The sequence below is a fragment of the Ambystoma mexicanum genome, chromosome 4p (assembly GCF_040938575.1).
Source record: "Ambystoma mexicanum isolate Mex_15411 chromosome 4p, UKY_AmexF1_1, whole genome shotgun sequence".
In the NCBI taxonomy this organism is placed as follows: domain Eukaryota; kingdom Metazoa; phylum Chordata; class Amphibia; order Caudata; family Ambystomatidae; genus Ambystoma; species Ambystoma mexicanum.
This window is the reverse complement of record NC_090927.1, coordinates 101,473,461-101,494,211: the sequence shown is the minus strand read 5'-3', so window position 1 is coordinate 101,494,211 and position 20,751 is coordinate 101,473,461. Positions and strand designations below refer to the sequence as shown.

At 43.1% G+C, this 20,751-nt stretch overlaps 1 protein-coding gene across 2 annotated transcripts in view; it reads right to left on the bottom strand.

Moving 5' to 3' along the window:
- Window positions 1–20,751, bottom strand: part of IFT172 (intraflagellar transport 172) — a 1,218,930-nt gene that overhangs the window by 336,760 nt on the left and 861,419 nt on the right. For both annotated transcript variants that reach the window (XM_069605452.1, XM_069605451.1), the window contains exons 31-32: window positions 7,155–7,248; window positions 6,136–6,200 (exon numbers count right to left, since the gene is read on the bottom strand). In XM_069605452.1, coding sequence (XP_069461553.1) covers window positions 6,136–6,200; window positions 7,155–7,248 — 159 coding nt within the window. The remainder of the gene's footprint in view (window positions 1–6,135; window positions 6,201–7,154; window positions 7,249–20,751) is intronic.

Here is a 20,751-nt window from a genome sequence, read left to right as displayed (position 1 = left end):
TGAACCACCAGGGAAGTCACGACAAGTAAAGAAGCAGATGCAGCGAGTCAGAAGGATATGCCAGAAAAGACCAGTGAGTTGGCCCCAAGCTCCGAAGTTCGCTGCTGTGTAAGAGTATACATTTTGAATACTGAACCTTTGAATTAAAGCGAACTGGGAGCAACTCTCCTATTGAGAGAGGTCGAATAGGAGAATATTATAGCCCACATTGCCAAAGCCAAAAGGAGGCAATAATCAAGCAAAGTGAATGCAACATCCCAAAAGGGAGATTTTGAAGTGGAGAAAATTGTAAACCGCATTGCCAAAGTCAAAAGGAGCCCAAAAGAGCAAAGGGGATACAACTTAACTAAAGAGGAAGAAAGTTGTAAACGACATTGCCAACAGCCAATAGGTTGTGTAGAAAGAAATCAGTGACACAGGATAGAGGCCCTTCTTGTATAAAGGATCAAAGGGGAGAGAAGTTTAACCTGCATTGCCCATGGCAAACAGATCAATATGAGAAGCATTATCCTTTTGTACAATATAAATGTAAAAGAAGTTGTGATCCAATTGTGTTGAAAGTCAAGAGACTGAATCAAGAAGCTGTTGTTGATTTAACTTTCCCCATTGAGGATTTAAGTGTGGAAAGTTTGGAGCAATCATCCCCACAGAGTACACGTAGCAGTAGTAGGAGTTTTATCCTGGCAGGCGAGTATACCAGGAAAGGGATAATTAGTGGTTAGTCCTGGCAGGCAAGAGGACCTGAAAGAAGATGATTTGAAGTACTGTAATGCGATAGAATGTTGTGATGGAAAGGAAGAGGCAATTCCACTGCTGTGTTTTGATGAACTGTTGTATAACCATCCTGACTAACGTATTGTTTATGAAGAAGAAATGCAATGTGATAAAAAGTGATTGGCTCACAGAAAAAAGAACATTTACATTAAGTTGTGACTTAACATGTGAAGAGAGAGCCTTTTTGGTTTGCCAGCAGAAGATTGTAACAACTTTAACAATTGTCTCAAGAGTGAGAAAACCTTTTGGAATTGAGTTAACCAATTTTTATATACTGTTTATATCTTTTGTGTTTGAATTATAGGTTATGAAGCTTAAATCACCAGATAATTCCTGTATGATTGTGTTGTGTGTATTAGTGTGAGGGACAAATACTTTTGGACATAAGGTTATTTTCTTTTAGCCTTAGTTTGTTAGGTAGAGAAATCATTGGTAGGTTAGGGAAAGATGGACGTTAATTTGACCTTTTATCATTTAATAAAATGGCGACTTGTGAGAAAACTCTACCTATGTGTGCATCTCGCATTTCTGACCCCTCACAATATCTTGAACGAAATAAACAACAAAATTAAAATTTTCATTTACAAGTTAATCTAATGTTTTCAATAACAATCCAAAAAGTGGTAAAATTATAAATCTAGTTATTATTGTACAAATAAATAAATAATAATAAAAAAATCTAGTTACACAATTCCCAAAGTACACTTCAGGCAGCTATAGTAGTCAGAAATTCCAAAGGCAAGTAGACTATTTCTTCATTGCCCCTCAAGACTATCACATTCAAACAATAGGTGTATAGCATTTTCGAGGGAAGTATCACCACAAAGTCTGCAAGTACGGCCACCATAACCCTCATATGTGTTTACAAGATTTAATTTAATTTTAAAATATCTACAAAGTATGGCGTTACAGGGGAATGAGGTAAGATAGATGGGAACTTTCAAAGTATCAAGCTTAGACTGTACAATTAGACTGTTGTTGGACATAGTGGCCAGGTCAACCTAATTCTACTCTTCATCAACGGCGGTAATAGTATGACGTGTCAGAGGTTTATAATGTTAGGAACTATTAATATTAGTAGCTGCACCGACACGATTGGCCCAGACACAGTTTTTCATGTGTGGATATTTTGGGGTGCTCCCCTTCAGGAATGAAATATGAGAAAGGAATCCCCTAACAATCTTACTCACCAATGACCCTGGGTCAGCACAGGAGCATTTCCAGTGGTAATTAAAACTCTCACCATCAGAATAGAGCTGAGCAGAGACAAGCTGAATTCTGAGTAGAGATATTCTATTGAAACATTAGGAGGAAGCTTAAGGCAAACTTTCAAACATTTAACACCATCACGCTAACCCTTAGGATAGACTGTGACAGGTCAGTAATGCGAGGCAGACAACTTTTTTTTATGATTTACTAACATATGGCCTTTTATTAAAGAAAATATCATCAAAATGCCCCACTCTCCATACTCTGCTAAGGATTTCCCTACCTAACCAAAGCTAAGGGGAAACACTCAAACACAGGATAATTGGCCCTCACTCACAAATACATAAAGAAAATATATGGCAATACCACATTATAGTAACAACATTCACAGTCTTTGAATAACCTTTTACGGTCTTGGGTGATTTCCCTTTCCAGGATTCAAAGTCAGTTTTGTTAATGTTCAACAAAAGAAAGATGTCTCAAATCAGTTTTTAATGTTTCAAAGTCAATAAATACGCTTGTTAACCAAAGTTTAAATGAAGGCAACTCTCTTCTCCTTGGTGAAAATTCCACTTTCCCCTTCCACCAAATGGCACCCATGGTAATCCTAGCCACAATGCTTTGTCACCTCCTCAAGAAGACTTGCCACAGTTCAAAAGAAATGTAACATCCACCATTATCAGTAATACACAGTTTTGGTAAACAGTTAGTATTCTCTTGGTTACAATCTTAGACTTCACAATGGTATATTTGTCAGGATGACTTCTTAGTGCTGCTGTTCCTACTTCGACAACTTCACTTCTACCTGATTCACCACGAGAACAGTCACCTTTGTCTCACAGTACTACACTTCATTTAGGCTACTACATTGCTGCATTTAGTGACAACCAGATATACCAGTATTGCCCCAAAATACAGAATAAAAAATGCTGAATGTGTGTTTTTGTCGCATTCGGCATAGGTAAAAAATGCAGAATCCGAAAATGCCGAACTAGGTGAGCAGGGATTACAGAGGTGTCCCCCGGTCACCTCATTTGGTATTTTCAGATTCAGGAGTTGTGGAGGTGTCCCCTGCATAAATGAAAGGGAAAGCGGGGGGACAATTGCAGAAATTCTGAAAAGCTCGAATTGCAAAATGCGACAAAGTGGGCCTCGCTATTTTGTAATTTGAGCTTTTCAGAATGCGGTGTGATAATGTAGATCCGATATACCACCACAGCTTCAGTACTTGGAACTACTACCACAGCTTCAGTGATTTGTACTTCTAGATAGGGTTCGACAAAATATCCTTCAAAGTACTTCAACAACTTCAAGTAGGCAAGGCACTATTCCTTTGAATAGCTTTCTTCAAAAGGGGCTACCTCTTTTCCTCTCTTGTCCGTCTGCTACAATAACAACCCAAGTTTGCCTTTAAGACTCCCATCTCTGTGACCTCCAAAGTCTCTAGCACTACAGTTTGCATGAACTGCAAAATAGTCTTTACAATCAGCCAATTTCCCTTCCCCAACTTTACCTGCACCTTTCTGCCATTTGTTGGCCCAAATGATTACCCAGAAGCCTTGGTGCCACTCTCTTAGCTTCAGGTAATACCTGCAAAGTCGTATCTTAGGCCCAGGAATGGTTATCAACTTCATAGTACAGTTAGATTGCTTCTTAACTCTGAAAAAGGTAGGTTTCACTGTTAATATGGGGAACCTCTTGGCTTGGGGCAATGCTTGTTTTCTGCTTCAATAGTTATACATGTTTATGTTTATTCATTTACATTGCGCGCCAGACCCGAAGGTATGAGGGCGCAGGAGCAGCAAGGTTATTCTCAGCTTGGTTATACTTTAACTTTATACTTTAACTTCTTACAAATGAAAGGTATGCTGTGTTAGGATAAAGAATAAAATGCAGTCTTTCACACTTAGGCAGACAAAACCACTTCTTGATATAGTTTTTGAGGTTTGAAGATTAGTTTATAATTGTATTCCCGTGTGAACGTGAAGGATATAGTCCAGTCCCCTGATGGGAAACACAATTAGGCATACATCACCACTCTTTCATATAGTTTTTACAAGTTAAAGATCGGAACACTTGTATTGTCAAGATTAGATATTCGGTAATGGTCTTATCACCATTCCCTCTTCTTAATTAGAGACACGTGACCACTCCTTTAAGCAATAACAGTCAATGAGAAAACAATGGGTTTAAGAGACTTTAGCTTTCCATGTGAGTAGGGTGCCTTTTACTTTATACACAAGTGCTACATTTCCATTGTTATGTGTATTTCAGCTGCAACAAACAACTTCTACTCGCTTTACTTCTTACGCGAGTGAACAGGTAACTGGATACTGTTACTGGCAATGATCGAGCAAGGTGTTACAATGCTGTGCTTCACTCACCAGCTTCTGGTACTCTTGCTCTGTGGGTCGCTCTGCTTTCCCGACTTCTGCCACAACTTCTACTATTTCTGGCCCGCTAGGGACCCACACCCGTCTTCTGTAAAGGTGTCTTGTCCGGACACATGTTTTGGAAGCTCCTCTCACTCCCAAGACCTACGGCTTGACAACTGCTTCTTGCCTCGGTTTCCTGCACGTTTGCTGCTCGACAACTATGGCAATCAGGCTCACATGTGGGATGCCAGCTCTCCTGCATGTCTTCTACTGTGCAGCCTCTGCACTTCAGCATTTGGGGCAACAGGACCTTCTCAGAACAAGCATTTAAAATATGCTGTCTCCATGTTCCGGCGTCCCTCTTGTTCTTCCACTTCTGCTTGATGTGCCAGCCTCGTGCCTTCTTCCTTCTGCTACAACTGCTACAGCTCCCATTCCAGTCACAGTTCCAGCTCCTTCCACTCCTAATTGCCTGCACCTGAGGGGCGTTTATGCCTCTCAAGTTCCTTCAGGTGTGGGCTGTTAGGCTTAATTGCCCGACTACTGCTGCAGCATGCCTCTTCAGCCCTCTTCCTCGTCCCAGTACTTCTGGGATTTGTAGTCTTCTTCAACAAAGTTCGTTTTTTCAAAAATTTAACACATTTTAAGGCCAGATATATATGCCTTCAAATTATTAAAAGATGGGCTATCAAAATTAGTTGTTACCGAGGAAGACATTTAGTTTAAGGCTTTTTCTCAAGATCCTTTTACATTATACCTTAGGGCGTAAGGAGGGTATTTCTTCTTGAAAGATCTTTCAGTTGACAAGGCTTGCTCAGATTTAACAAAGCGTGTACCCCCGGTCACAGATCTTATATCTTGGTCAGGGACACAATAATGGCAATATGTCATTATCTTTTTTGGTAATCCAGAAAGGCACTTGCTTTCAGAGGACAAATACTGTGTCTCCTCACGCGGGATCTCCTCACCATCCTGGGCCCTGTCTCCTCCCAGGTGATACTCCTGAATACACCACGCCCAGGATCATGATCAGGAAGCTTCTGCCTTTTCCTGGCTTCCTGGGTGGAGACTTTAGGCAGGGTTTTAGTGAGAAATCCGTAGGATTCTTCACAAGACTATACCTTACCAAATACTGCAAAACACTGAAATGCCCTGTATGCGGTAAACAAGTGCAAAGCACAATGGATGCCATCAACAGTCTTTAATAGAACAACAGAACTACCTTATCCTGAACATCTCAGAATAACTAACAAGGACAAGTGCTTGGGTTTAAGGAGAGTGTAAACATCAAGTCCAAATTGAGTTTAAGGGGTCAAGTAGAAAGGAGTAAGGTGTGTATTCAGAGGGTGAGAAAAAAATGAAAAGTGGAAGGATAGTATTAAAACGAGACGATGAAGCAGGATGTATGCAAATTTAAAGAAGCACAGAGCAGGAGCCGAAAGCACAGAGCTGGAGCCAAACACATGCCTCAAAGAATTAGTTATGCATTAAATCTCCAACAAGGGCATACAAACCCTCCCCAATATGAATGTGAAGCAGATTCCAGCCCATATCTATGAGTATACAATAGTGTGTGGACAGCTAATCACACAAAGAACATAGCCATGTATGCAGAAACAACACACATGCCTGGTACTAACAGGACACTGCTTTGGTTACATATGGGGAATAATATAGAGTGCCAAGGCACAGGATGAAATTAGGGAATAACTATGAGATAGAGAGTGTGGAATATATAAGTGTGTTTCTTTAAAATGTTAATCAAATGATCACTCACATTAGGACAGCCTCCTTTGGTTTTTCTGCCTTGATGAATTCTGCTTCGGCCTCTGGAAACTTGCCCTGCAAAGGTAAAGAATAAACTTATTATGGACGGAACTATACCGTTTTTGAATGTCTTCCTGTTAGATACCCACAACTCATGCTCATTAGTCCCTGTGCTACATCACAACAGGCACTGGGCAGCCTGTGGGGTTACACTAAAGAAACCACCAAGAAGTTCGGTAAAGCGATGAAGGCAAGGACACGCTTTGATGACAATGATGTACACAACGTAAAAACTATCAGTGAAGATATGAAGCAGGCATGCTTTTCGACTACAATTCTAGTGTCTCCCATGAAATGGACAAACCTCAATTCCAGGGAATAAATGTTTTGCTCCATTTTAGATCTTATACATTCCAAGCTGTTCTTTGCAGAGGCAGAAGCGATGTTGATCACTCCACTCAACCTTAATTCTCCTCCTGTGGAACCCCCTCATTCCCCCGATCCTCCCATCCATCCCAGCTCCCGCGTTACCACCATTCTCTTAACTGTAGCCGTCCTGAGTGTATCCCTTATCTAGAGCGCTCTGTTGCTTCCTAACTAGGCTTCCGCTTTATAAATCCCATTCATACAATACAGAGTGCAGTAAAAGACTGAACACTGCCGCCTGACAAGTGATCTGGTTGTGAAATATGCACAGAGTAACAAGCAGAGGTTGGTGCCTATTTTGTTAATTTTGGGCGTCAGTGTTTGGAAATCGGTGTACTGCCCTGTGTCTCAATTCTGAACTTGTAATTCAAGGAGCTGTTTCAATCACAGTTTCAAAATCCCACCACTGGAGCCCCAGCTTAAAAAAAACAATAGACAATCATTTAATTGTCATGTGCCAGAATTAGTCAGCAACAACCTGGATGCGATCATGCACGCTGTGTGTAGGTTCTTTGAGAGATATTGATCAATGCTTGTGCAGAAACAGTGATAAGCCTTGCCAGTTCTGACAGCAAAAGCAAGGTATGCACTGAGGAAGCCTACCTCATCCTCCAGGGACATGGCATATTTCAGATGGATCTCAGGCATCTTATGCTTCAGCGACAACCGGCAGAGCTCAAAAGCAAAGTCAAAGGCCCTGAAAAGTGAGAATATGATTAAGAAAGTGTTATCCAATGTGTGTGTCAAAAAGGGTGTCCTTCCTAGAAGTCTGCCCTAAACATATCTGTGGTGTGTCGGTAACTTCCATTTTCTATGAATATATATGGTTGCTATACACCAAAAGAATATTTACATGAAGTATACGCACAACAAAAGGTACTTACTTTTAGTAAAGATGTTTCTGATAGAAACTCCAGTCTCCCTAGACAGCTTTTCTAACATTCCCAGATATCAAAGCAGACTCTAATACCTTCATATAACCAGCAAAAGATGTTGAACTGTCATAATGCTACAAACCATTGTTAATAAGAACACTGCACAAATCTGCACAAACTCTAATCATTCCTCTCAGATGGCGGTCCAGGTGAATGGACTTTCCGAAACTGAATGGATTACCTACTATACCAATTTATATGCTCTTCCTATCACGAATAACCATAAAGTGATTATGATGACATCAAGTTATGAAGGGTTAGAGATTTCTGAAGAGGATGTTCTATTGTTCATTAATAAAGCAAGTACTTCCAGGGCTCCTGGCCCAGATGGCTTAAACAATTATATGTTTAAAACCCATTCGGACTTATGGGCCAAGATATTGGATAATGTCTTCAAACAAATCATTGTTTCAAATATCATACCGGACACATGTTGACAATCGGTTATAGTGCCAATATTTAAGCGGGGCGAAAGGTCTAGTGCAAGCAACTACAGACCGATTGCGCTTTTGTATGCACCAGGAATTTTTTTTTTAGATTTGTTTTGCGAGACTTTAACACCTGGACACTTAATAGTTCTCAACGCGACCCGTATCAAACAGACTTTATTTCAGGCTTAGGTACATCTATAAATCTATTCACACTAACATCAATCATAACACATCATGTAGAGTATAAACAACCTCTATACTTAGTGTTTCTAGATCTAGGAGCCGCTGTTGACTTGGTCACAAGGGAATTATTACTTCAGAAGTTAATTTGTCAGAGATGCCCCTCATACCTAATTTAATTGATTAGAGATTTACATACTGAAAATACTATACAAGTTAGACTATCATTGGATGGTATATTAACTCCACCAATGAATACATATAGAGAGTTAAGACAAGGGTGCACCCTTGCCTCTGCCCTATTTAATTTTTTCATTTCAGATATTGGGAATGTATTTCAAAATATTATCACTGATCCTCCAAAATTAGCTAATAAAGTGATAAGATGTCTGCTTTATGCAGATGACTTAATCATAATGTCTAAAACACCTCAAGGCCTACAAAAGGCATTAGATGCTTTAGTGGACTATGTCCAAAAATATTGTTTGTCTATAAACTTGGAAAAAACCAAGATAATTAAGTGTAACATCAATCGGAAATCAATAAATAAAAATCATAGATGGTTCCTTGAGGGTAAAGAACTAGAGTGTATTCACCATTACAACTATTTGGGCGTCAACATCGCTAATCAATGTGATAATGCACGATATATTGAAAGTCTACAAATCAAATTGAATACCAGCCTATCACAAGCTGTGATTATCCAAGCAAAATAAGGGGCATTTTCTACAACACCAGCCATTACATATTATTTGCAAACGGTTACTCCCATTCTTTTATATGCTGCAGAAACGAAACCTATGATTGCAGAAAAAGTATGTTTAGTGATGGAGAGCAAATATTGGCAACAAATTTTACACCTGCCAAATTGTGTATCACTACCTTGGATTAAATACGAGATAGGACTGGTATCACTCTATGCACGTTACCTATGGCAAGTAATAGCTCTTTTTAGAAAATGCATTCTTGTAGTACAATCAACTATGGTTATACGTGTCCTATCTAAGTATGTATTTTCCTCAAGAGACGAATGTATCTCTAAATGGCGTAGATTGGTCACTCAAACTATGGCGAGTATAGATGTTACATTACTGACTCTTACTCAGAACCCAATGAGAGTGAAAACTAAACTATCAGTGGGATTGGTGTCAAACTATAATTAAATGCAAAACATATCGTGATTTTTCGGAGAATCTATTTCAGTGCAACAAATATGGTGTCCCTGAAACAGACATCTTGAAGTATCCAGCAGTGACCCACAGAGTGGAATTTCCACAAATACGCTTTAATCTGTGGCCAACCTATGATGTTTTAGCAAAACGCAAAAAATGTTACAATCTGAAAATGTCTGCAGATTTTGTAAACTACCATCACAAAAAGAGACACCAACACATATATTGGTTGAATGTGTCACATTTGGTCGAAATGAGAACACTATACCTGAAACATACTTTGGAAGGATATCAAGAAGTTGACTCTGACTTTCTAGGCAGATGATACATCGTGGTTTTCTTACACGAATAAGAATTGGAGCAATTGGTTTTCTACAAGCTTTGAAATTAACAAAACGCAAACTAGTACCTGAATGCATAATTCCTGTGGTTAGATTAAAGCAGGTTATTAAGGCAGCTTCTATTGTAGATGACTCTTATGTTGAGGTAATATTAGATTTTAATTTTACGGATTGTTAATGTTATTTTATGTTGTGTGATCTCTTTCATTTTGTGATTTCATTTTATTCTACAACAAGATACATTGTTTATTAAGTGTTATATTATGATGTAAATGTTTAAATGCAAATATTGTAAAGGTGATACATTTCAGCCAATTCAATAAAAGAAAATAAAGAAAATGAACTGTTTTAAGGCAGTTTTTACACAACACTCTGTTGAGGGCTCTACAACCACTAATTTTAAGGTGTGGGCAAGTACACCCAACCCAAAAGATTTGACAAACCACCCTTAAGAGAGGTAATCCGACAAAGCACTACGGCTTAACTCAAGGTAGGAGACTTGGCTATCACGAAGTACAATTAGTCCACACATTTATCCATAGACAATACATCACACTGCTATAATGAAAAGCTTCAATATTCTTTAGATTATACCTATGCCTTTATTAGGTAAATAAGTATTATAAGCAGACATAACACACAGTAAAAATACTTTGTATAGTTATAAAAACTGTACATTGACAGAAAAGACACATCCCCACTCCTATACTAACAGGATCCCACTGACAACCCCACCAAAGTCACATTATTGTTATACCCCTAGGACATATTTACAAAAAATAAAAAACTGCAGTCAATATAGGGCCTAGATTGGTGGGGAAAGGGGAGACTTTTTAAAACAGGCAGAAGCAATTAAAAGACCATATACATTTTAGACTAATAGCACCAACCTTACAATTCAAGAGAAAAATAGAGTGTCACATGTAACGGTTATATTCAAATCAGGCATTCACATAAACAGAAGTGGAAGACAAGATGGTAAAAATAGATGGAAAACTACAGATGCAAGCTAAAAATCTAGTCTTTAGCCTAAACCTCAAAGGACCCAAAAAGAATGCAGGTAAAATGCCCTAGAGCAGGTAAGCAGCCCCAAATGCATTTAGCAGGGTGTCAGGTGAGTAAAATGTTCCTCATAGGAGTCAACGGGACGAGGTCAATAGGCAATCCGTATGTATGGGGAAAAAGCAGTTACGTCCTAGTTCTATACCTTGTTGGGAAGGACATCGTCCTAACCCACCGCCCCTGGGCGCGAGGTACATGAATAAACCACAAGAACAAACAGGAGCAAAACTGACCCTTTTGCCCCGAGTGACAGGTACACAAAGGCTGATATTATAACCAAATAGTTAGCTAACCTCACCTCTCCTACTCGTACTAACACTTTTATTCGCACTAACACTTTATTCTCTATCGCATTTGTATTGCATTGTAGTAGGCCAAGACGCCATCTTTTACTAGGCCCCAAAGCTACCATTTAGTGAGACTTCAGCACCCACACCGAATGCCTCTATCACAGAGGGATCAGAGCATGACATAACAACCCAGTACTGCACAATCCCTGTTTTCACAGAAGTTCATCCATTCCCTGTCCCCTGAATGTTGCAATAATGTAGTATCATTGCTCAAAGAATGCGCTCGCCACATAGCATGAGACAGGAACCAGCCACAGCACAAAGGCCTATCCATCTCCCCCAACCTGCCCGTGTCCTCTCCCCCTTCACCCTGCCAGGCCAGAATTCGCCCACTCCCAGCCTCGTCAGCTCTTTCATTATAAGTATCTGACCCCCAGATGCTGAACTACAGGGACAAGGAGAAGATCTTTGAGTTCTTCAGGAAAGGAGGGACGATAAAAAGAGCGTCTGCGACCATCACTGCATACCCTGATTACAGCGTTATAGCTATGTGGCGATCAAGAGGAGACTGCGCACAGCTGGATTTAAATATATGTTGCTGTACCCTGCAAAACTCAAGATTCTCCACAAAGACAAAACACACTTTTTTGACTCCCCGGAGGATGCGGTGACGTGGCTGGATGCACATGGCTGCCTGGAGCGAGACAAGGAGCAGGGGGTCGAGAGGGATACGATAAGTGATCAAAAAGCTATGCATGGTATGAGGAGGGCGCAGGGTAATGGGTAACTGTAACATGAGACATTCGAACACGTCGGACTGGACTATAGAACGTGTAATGTAATAAGAATAGCGGAAGGTGCGATTAGCTTGATTTAAAAAAAAAGGAGCAACGGGATGGAGAAAACCTACCCCCGGGAGTCAGAATAGGAGGACCGCCACTAGGGTGACATCTTCCTTCTGAGCCGCAAGTAAGGCAACTGCCGGAAAAGGGCTAGATGCGGGGGTGCCTGAGATCCAGGGATGGAGCTGGGCAACAGTTGGGGAGGCGGGGTAAGTTGCGGCGAGGAAGGGAGGGGCGAGGGAGGGGAGTTGGGGAAGAGTTGGGATGTGTGATGGGGTTGGGAAGGGAGGAGGGTGGGAGAGAGTGGGGTGAAGGGGAAGAGTTAATAGTTAGAGGATGTTTGTATTGGGGAACAAGCCTACATGAAAGGAGGGAAGAACTGAGACTTGGCCTGTACTTGCGGAGGGAGGGATGGGACCTGGATATGTTACGGGAGACCTTAAAGTAGTTACCTGGAATGTTAGAGGGCTCAATAGCTATTTAAAAAGAAATAAGGTTATGATGTATTTGCGCAGGCAGAAAATAGACATAGCCTTGCTACAAGACTCACCTACCGCAAGAAAAGTGAAGGTGGTCCGGAAGAAATGGAGAGGGACTGTTGTGGGCGCAGCATATTCAGCTTATGCTAGAGGGGTGATTACCTGGGTCGCACCGCATGTCCCGTTTCAGTTACTGCACTCCACGGTCGAGCCAGACGGGAGGCTGGTGATAATAAAGGGGTTGGTGGAAAACAAGGAAATATGTATCATAAATACATACGCCCTCAATCAGGATACAGTGGCATACTTTAGAACCCTATATAGCAAACTTAGCATGAGCCTGGGGGGGGCGGTGATCTGGGGAGGAGACTATAATTGTGTACTAAACTTGAATATAGATAGATCAGATACCAAAATAGACAGACCAACTCCAGCTGCCAGGACATTGCAGGCTCTGTTAGCGGATTCCGGATTAGAGGATGCATGGAGGTCACACCATCTACAGGATAGACAATACTCGCACTATTCAGCCCCCCAGAACCTACACACTAGACTGGATTATGTGTTCGTCACACATGAACTGATGACAGAAATAGCGCAGACAGAATATAATGCGAGGGTCCTTTCGGACCATTCGCCGCTGATATTAGTATGGCAATACCGATCCCCGAGAGTGAAGATACCGACATGGCGCCTCCCAGCAGAGGCGTTGAAGGATAACATTTTTAGGGAGGACATGAGAGAGGAAATAATAAGCTATTTTGAGATCAATATTGGCAGCGTGGAGTCAGCGGGTGTGCTCTGGGAAGCCTTTAAAGTAGTAGTGAGTGGGATAGCTATAGCCAAGTCCAAGGGGCTACAAGGTAGGATCTTGGCGGAACTACAAAGAGCAGAAACGGAGCTAGATACGGCATTGAAAAGGGGAGGTAACACTAAAGAAGATAATGAAGCAATACTTGGGAAAGGCTGTGCAACCTCAACTACAAAAAATACAGAGAGGCAGCATGCAGGGGGCGACAAACCAGGAAGAGTTTTGGCATGGCTATACAAAAGCGAGACTCCCAGACCAACAATCAAGACGATAGCGAAAGGGGATGGACGTATAGTAGACACTCAGGAGGGAGTTTATCAGGAATTCACAGACTATTACCGTATCCTGTACGGAGATGCGGAGGAAAGTGACAGCAAGGAAATAAGAGAAACACTGGAGGATATTGAATTGCCGCAGATTAGCGCTGAGGAGCGAGAGGAGCTAGACGCACCAATCACTCTAGAGGAAGTGGAAGAGGTGGTGAGGCAGCTACCCACTAGTAAGACGAGGGGCAATGCTTAAAATGGTGATCCTGCCAAGACTGTTGCACGATTACCTAGGCGATTCTTTGCTAGGATGAGCAGCATATGCAGGGAATTCCTCTGGCAGGGGACAAGGAACAGAGTGGCCCTTTGGAAGTTACAAAACCCACACGAGAAAGGGGGTATAAAACTACCAAACTATTATATAGCAACTACAATATGTAGCTAAATGGCTTTCTGAGGAGCCGACCTCTGAATCCAGGCTGTTCCAACTGGACTGCGCCCCATTCTTCCTAAAAGAAATGATGCGGTTGCCTAGATCGGATATGGAAGGGCACCCAAGAATGATGGCACTCGGGTGGGAGATATGGCGGAGAGCCTGTCAGATAATGGATAGCCCGTCCCCGTGTTTCCGCAGGTTCCATTAATCGCTCTGGCGTGAAAAGAAAAGCAACTTAGACTAATGATTAGGAAGCACTGGGAGCCGGTGGGGATAGCGACGATGAGCGATATATGGCAAGAGGGGAGTATAAGGGATTTTGAGTGGCTGGTGGAGGAAACGGGGTTACATACGGGGCAGTATTTCACATATCATAGGGTGGTGCAGAAAATTAAAGAGACATGGCCTGAAGTAATACTAGCAGATGAACCGGATGCCGCCATAGACACAATATATGACATAGCAGAGGGGGGCACAAAATATCAAGAATATATGAGCTGATGATGACCAAAGTGGGGAAGGAAGTGGTACAACTCAGGCAGGACTGGGAAGAGGAAGTGGGTGCCCCAATGAGTGATGGGATGTGGGAGCGTGCCGAGGGATATCATAAAAAAGTGTCAGGAAATGCTAGATTACAACAGATACAATTATATATCACTCACAGGGCGTATATGACGCCCCAAAGGATAGCCAAATTAAAAAATGCAGGACGACAATCATGCCCCAAATGTGACGAAGAAAATGCCGGAATGGTACACATGTTTTGGTCATGCCCAATAATAGAGAGATTTTGGGGAGAAATAGCACATAGGATGGAAGAGAAAGGGATTAAAATAGAGGTAGATACAGTGTGGGCTTGCCTTATAGGAGGGTTTCCTAGACCACGTAAACTCAAGCATGTGAGTAAATTGAAAGAGCTGGCGTATGTACTAGCAAAGAGGAAAATCGCAATGGGGTGGAAAGCAGGTCATAGACCAAGAATAGAAGTATGGTGGAAGGATCTACAGAAATGGGCAGAGGCAGAAACTGCAGTATGGCAAGAGGCAAGCAATGTTGGGGGGAGGAAGAGGCTGGAACCTTGATAGCTTGGAAACAACTAATAGCGGAATTATTTGGGCCCAAGCATGACGGGTCAAGTGACCGGGATCCAACAGGAATCCCTACTGCATATATATATATATTTTCATCCCAAACGTCAACCTATGCCTGCTACATGACAAGGATAGGCAGTAAAACATGATAAGGAATCCCTACGGCAAGACAAAGAAACAAAACAGGAAGGAGAGTAGGCTCGGAAGGGTGGGTGGGAAGGGGTAAAACAGTGGACACAGATAAAGTGATGTATATTCAAATATTATTACATGCACTGTAAGTTTGGTTTGTGTTGGTTGTTGAAATAAAATCTATAAAAATTGTTGGAAAAAAAAAAAAGTATCTGACCCCCCTCACCCGACCTTATCTTAGGTGACCATATATTCGTCCCAAATGTCAACCTATGCCGGCTGCTACATGACAAGGATAGGTAGTAAAACGTGTCTCCAGGAGGGGTACAGGGTGCAGGAGGCGCACTATCAATCAAAGTATGAATGTAGAGGCTGGTATGCCAATATATTATTCTCAATCTACAAAGGCCCCATGTGCATTTGAGAGCCAAGCAGCCATCGTTATTCAGTTCATGTTGTTTAATTAGATAGAGAGGAATCCAGAGCCAGCTTGACCAAACCTTCACCGAGAGGAGGAGCCCAGCTGACCCACGTGCTTTGCAACCAACTGAACTGTATTGGCCAATGAATGCCTAGCGTCCCCAATGTAATATATGTTCCTCACCAATCCTAAGCAGTGGAACTACTAAAGTTTAATGATGCCGCGGATGACGTAATTGTCTGTTATAATGTGCTGCCCGTGTAATTTTCAGCACAGCGCTCTCGGGCAGCTGAGTTCTTTGCTGGCATTTTTTTATTATATAAACTTTGTCATCCTTGCAACTCATCTCTTGGTCTCATTCCCTAACGGGGTGCGTTATCTTATTTTTATTATTATTATTGGGACACATGCTGTAAGGGTGACCTCAACCACAATTGTCGATTTGGCGGCAAAAAACCCCAAGGGGGACCAGAGGAGACCCCAATAAAGAGCTCCATAGTCAGGTTAGGGAAGGAGTCCCAGAAGAACATGCATACAGCCCAGCAGAAAGTGCTGAAATGGAAACCAACTGAAAAAGCTGGTTGGGACCCACCAGTGAGTAGTCTTGGCCACAGACACCCCAGAGGGTAAGTATTGTGAATAATGCATGACCCCAGTTCCCTGATGTATTCACGGTGTTGGTTCCTGAAAAGTCAGTTCCATAAAGTCTAAACAGCCTGGCAGGTAAAGCTTTTCTAGAAATGGTTTACAAGACCCAAAGTGCAAGGGACATGAACCCAGGACCAACGAAGACCCAGATGGTTAAAATGAATAACAAGTGCCCTTCCTAGAAGTGGGCCCCCAAGTGAGAAGCACACACAGTGATGGGAAAGATTCTGAAAAGTTGGGCGAACAAGCCTGTTTTAGAATATTGTTGTACAACCTCTGTTGAGGGCTCTACAACCACTGACATCAATGGTGGGGTCTTACACAACTGCCAAGAAAGGAAAATCAAACCTTCCTTAAAGATAGGTAATGTGGACAGAGCAACAAGGCTTAACTCTCAGGTGGGGTAACAGCCTGACAAAGGTACAATTAGTCCACATGTGTATCTCTAGAAATACTCCACACTGATATACTGAAAAATATATACTTTACTGATTTTTCACATAAAGATCTCTATCAGGTCAAATAAGTACTTCACTTCAAATAATACACAGTTTTAAAAAAATAAAGAAGTATGTTATAAAAAAAATAAAATAAAAAGTAAATGGCTTTGATGGCTCTCCCAAAGCCTTTATGGGGACCCACTATCAAAGATAGGCACCCAAAATAACATAACAGAGGAGGGAGGAAAACAAGGGAACCACTCAACCAAACAAAGGAGGTATAATCCCCTATGAGCTCATCCCCTATGAGCTTGCACATTTAAACGCAGAGTCCTAAAGACACAACCCACCCCATTATAAATGGTAGATCTTAGACTAAGGGTCAGCACTCAACACATATAGGCCAGGGGTAAGAAGAAAAGGGAACCAGACTTTTTAACTGGCAGGAAAAATAATCTAATAATCCTTCAGGCCAACATCAACAATCCATACAAATTCTGACCCTCTAAAACATAGCATGAAAAATAATACAAATACACACATGATAATTAAGCATAGTGATAGAGGGTGAAAAACATTTCAGAACCACAGCCAAAGGCCTTCAAGAATTCAAGATACACTTTAGCAGCACTTTAAAAAAAGCTATTAGTAATTAGTTACAGTGCAGAGAGTTATTCACTTAGACTGGAGAAAAGAACAGAGCTTAGAAAAGAGATTTAGTTACGGGGAAGTCCGAAAATTCCAGTTCTTGGTCTAGAGCTCACAGGAGGCTTTGTGTCTAAATGTTCAGGGGCAGGTGAATGCCCTCAATGTCAATAGAGGAGTGTTCTAGACCAGGTACAAAGTTCCAAAAAAGTCAATGGGCCACCTGCTTGTATGGAGAAAAGAAGGAGAAATTACTGTACTGTAATGTTCTTTTCTATGGATTCTTCTTGCGCAGATTCCTCATCATGATAGATATCCATCTTCCAGCTATGCTGTTTGGATATTTTTCGACACAGGGGGCGTACTGGACCTCGACTCGGCCGTCGATCCATCTTGTCTGGCTCTTCATCGTCGGTTCGGGACGTGACATCAGGCGTTGTATATATACCACGTCACTACATCCCATGACTTGGTTCCTGTACATGTTTCCCCTTGCGATTGAACGCTGCAGAAGAAAAACCACAGGAGGAGGCTAACCAGCCATTAAAACATTAACAAGGTTACACCCAAACAGGGTGAACCCACAACAATGCGTGAAGTTTTTTTGTTTTTTTTTTTAAGAGAAATGGTCATCCCAGAGACATCACCAGATGCCTTCTCGTTTGGGCAGAAGCGACAACCCACAGAACTTTCTGAGCAGGGATGGATGGGAGGGTCGATGAGGAATCTGTGGGAGAAGAATCCATAGAAAGAACATTACGGTAAGTAATTTCCCCTTCAATGGACTGATTTACTCCCCAAGCAGGTAGGAAAGATTTAAAGATTTAAACCATTAGATTCTGCAGACCCGCCCTACCAAACCTAGCACCAGCACCAGCTCCCCGTGCAACGTGCAAGACATAGTGCTTGGTTAAGGCATACAAGGATGACCAAGTGGATGCCCGACATATATCCCTAACAGGGACCCCTCTCTGGAGGGCCGTAGAGGCGGAGAGCCCTCCGGTCGAATGAGCCCCGATGCCCGCTGGAAGCTCCTTGCCCGCCGATTGGAAACACTTGGATATGCACAAGATGGTCCACCGTGACACGGTTTTCTTAGTGACTGCAATGCCTTTTCTAGACAAGGAATGTGCAACAAACAACTAAACTCGGACATACGAGCAACATAGAAACTTAACACTCTCTTGGGATCAAAGCGGTGGAACTGCTCTTCCTCCTTCGAGGGATGCGGAGGAGGGTAAAAGACAGGTAAGTCAATAGACTGGGACAGATGAAATTCTGAAACCATGTTAGGAAGGAATCCAGGCCTGACTTTAAGAGAGACTTTTTCCCCGAAAGAACTTAAGGAATGGGGGTTTGCAGCACAAGGCTTGCAGTTTGCTAACCCTCCTCTCAGACATGATCACAACCAAAAATTTCGTTTTAAGGGTCTACAGCCTCAAAGAACATGAATGCATAGGCTCAAACGGACCTGCCATAAAATAGGTCAAAACCAGATTAAGGTCTCAGTCTGTGGCAGCAAAAGGGGTTGGCGGAAACTTTTTGAGAAGGCCCTTCAGGAACTTGGCCATGACCAGAATAGTTGAAAAGGAACCTTGGTCTGGGGGCCTCTGAACACAGACAGGGCCGCCAAATACCCCTTGACTGTGGCAACCTGAAGGCCTGAAGAGACCAGTGACAGAAGGCTCTCCATCACAGTGGGGTTGGGTTAGGAGATAGGGCCAGTCTCGCGTTCCCTGCACCACACGTATAGAGATCTAGCAGAAGGTCTGCGTGCAGCCAGCAATACGTCAAGTACCTCCTCTGAGAGGTCCCAGTCATCATACCTCATCCTCTCAAGAGTCACGTATGTAGGTTGAGGGAATCCGGGGTTGGGTGGATCACTCAACCCTGCGACTGGGTTAGGAGATATGGACGCCGAGGCAACCGGTAAGGCGGACAGATGGCCAGATCCAGGAGATCCAAGTACCACGTTCTCCTCGCCCAATTCGGGGCGATCAAGATCATGGTCGCTCGAAAACTCTTTGAGAACCCAACCTCCTGAGAACCCAAGGGATGACGGGAATCAGGGGGAAAGTGTAGTGGATAGGGAAGATTCAATCCACCAGAAACGCATCACCCAGTGCACAGTTCGCTGGGAATTCCCTCGAGCAAAACTATTTGCACTTCCTGTTGGACTCAGTGACTAACAGAACCACTGCTGGAGAACCCCAGAGAGCGAAGACCTCCTTGAGGACTTCCTGGCACACTTCCCACTTGTGTGAGACCGAGCTCTGCCTGCTCAGAACATCCGCCAAGGTGTTCTCTGTCCCCGCCAGATGAGCTACCGAGACCGAGATTTGGTTCTCTCGCAACCAGAACCACAGCTGAATTGCCTCTGTGCAGAGCAGGCGGGAGTGCACACCACCATGCTTGTTGAGGTAGTGCCTGGCCACCGTGTTGTCTGTCAGGAAAAGGACATGCTTCCCTCAGAGATAGCGCAAAAGGCCCACAAGGCTAACCTGATGGCCTGTAACTCCGGCCTGTTGATATTCCACTGGGCTTCTGATGGAGACAAGCGGGCCCTCACCTGCAATTCCTCGCAGTGGGTGCACCAACCCTTCAGGGATGCATCCGTGACCACTCGGGCCAGGGGCCAAGGAGGCCAGAAGGGTTCCTCCACCAGCAGATGTCTGTGTGTGTGCCACCAGCCGAGTTCGCAGACTACTTCACTGGACAATCAAAGGCGATCTGTGATCCAGATACTGAGACCAATGGTACCTCAGGAGCCACTGGAGGGATCTCGTACGCAGCCTGGCCTCCGGCACTAGAAAAATACAGGAGGCCATGAGACCCAAGAGGCGGAGGAAGGAAGCCGCTGGAAGAGTGGTGTGGTTCTGAAACAACTGCACCATCTGGGTGATGTTGCTGACTCTCTCCTTGGGAGGAAAAGCCTTCCCTACCCAGGTGTCTAGGACTGCTCTGATGAACTGGAGCTGCTGGACTGGCATCAGATGGGACTTCTTCAAGTTAAGGGAAAAGCCCAGCCTGTGAAGTAGAAGGCAGGTGTCTTTCAGATGAGACAAGACTTCCCCCGCCGACTTCCCTCGGCTCAGCCAATCGTCCAGGTAGAGAAATACATTGACCCCGGATCTCCCGAGGTGAGCCGCAACTACTGACATGAGCTTGGTGAAGACCCTCGGCAAGGAGGTCAACCCAAAAGGGAAGCCCTTTGAACTGATAGTGCTTGTCGCCAATGAGGAATCTTAGGAACTTCCTGTGCTTATGGTGTATATGCACATGTAAATAAGCGTCCTGTACGTTTATCGACACCAGCCAGTCCTGGAATTTAAGAGTGTGGAGAATCTCTCTCAACGTCACCATCCTGAATTCATCCTTCCTCATGAACTCGTTAAAGGCCCTGAGGTCCAGGATGGGAAAGAGACCTCCTCCCTTCTTGGCCACCAGGAAGTAACGGGAATACCAACCCGACACTCTGATCGGGAGGTACCTCTTCCACGGCACCCTTAGACAACAGGGCTCTCAGTTCTTCCTGGAGCTCCTGTCCCGGCTGGATTGGGGGAGATGGAGGTCTGTCT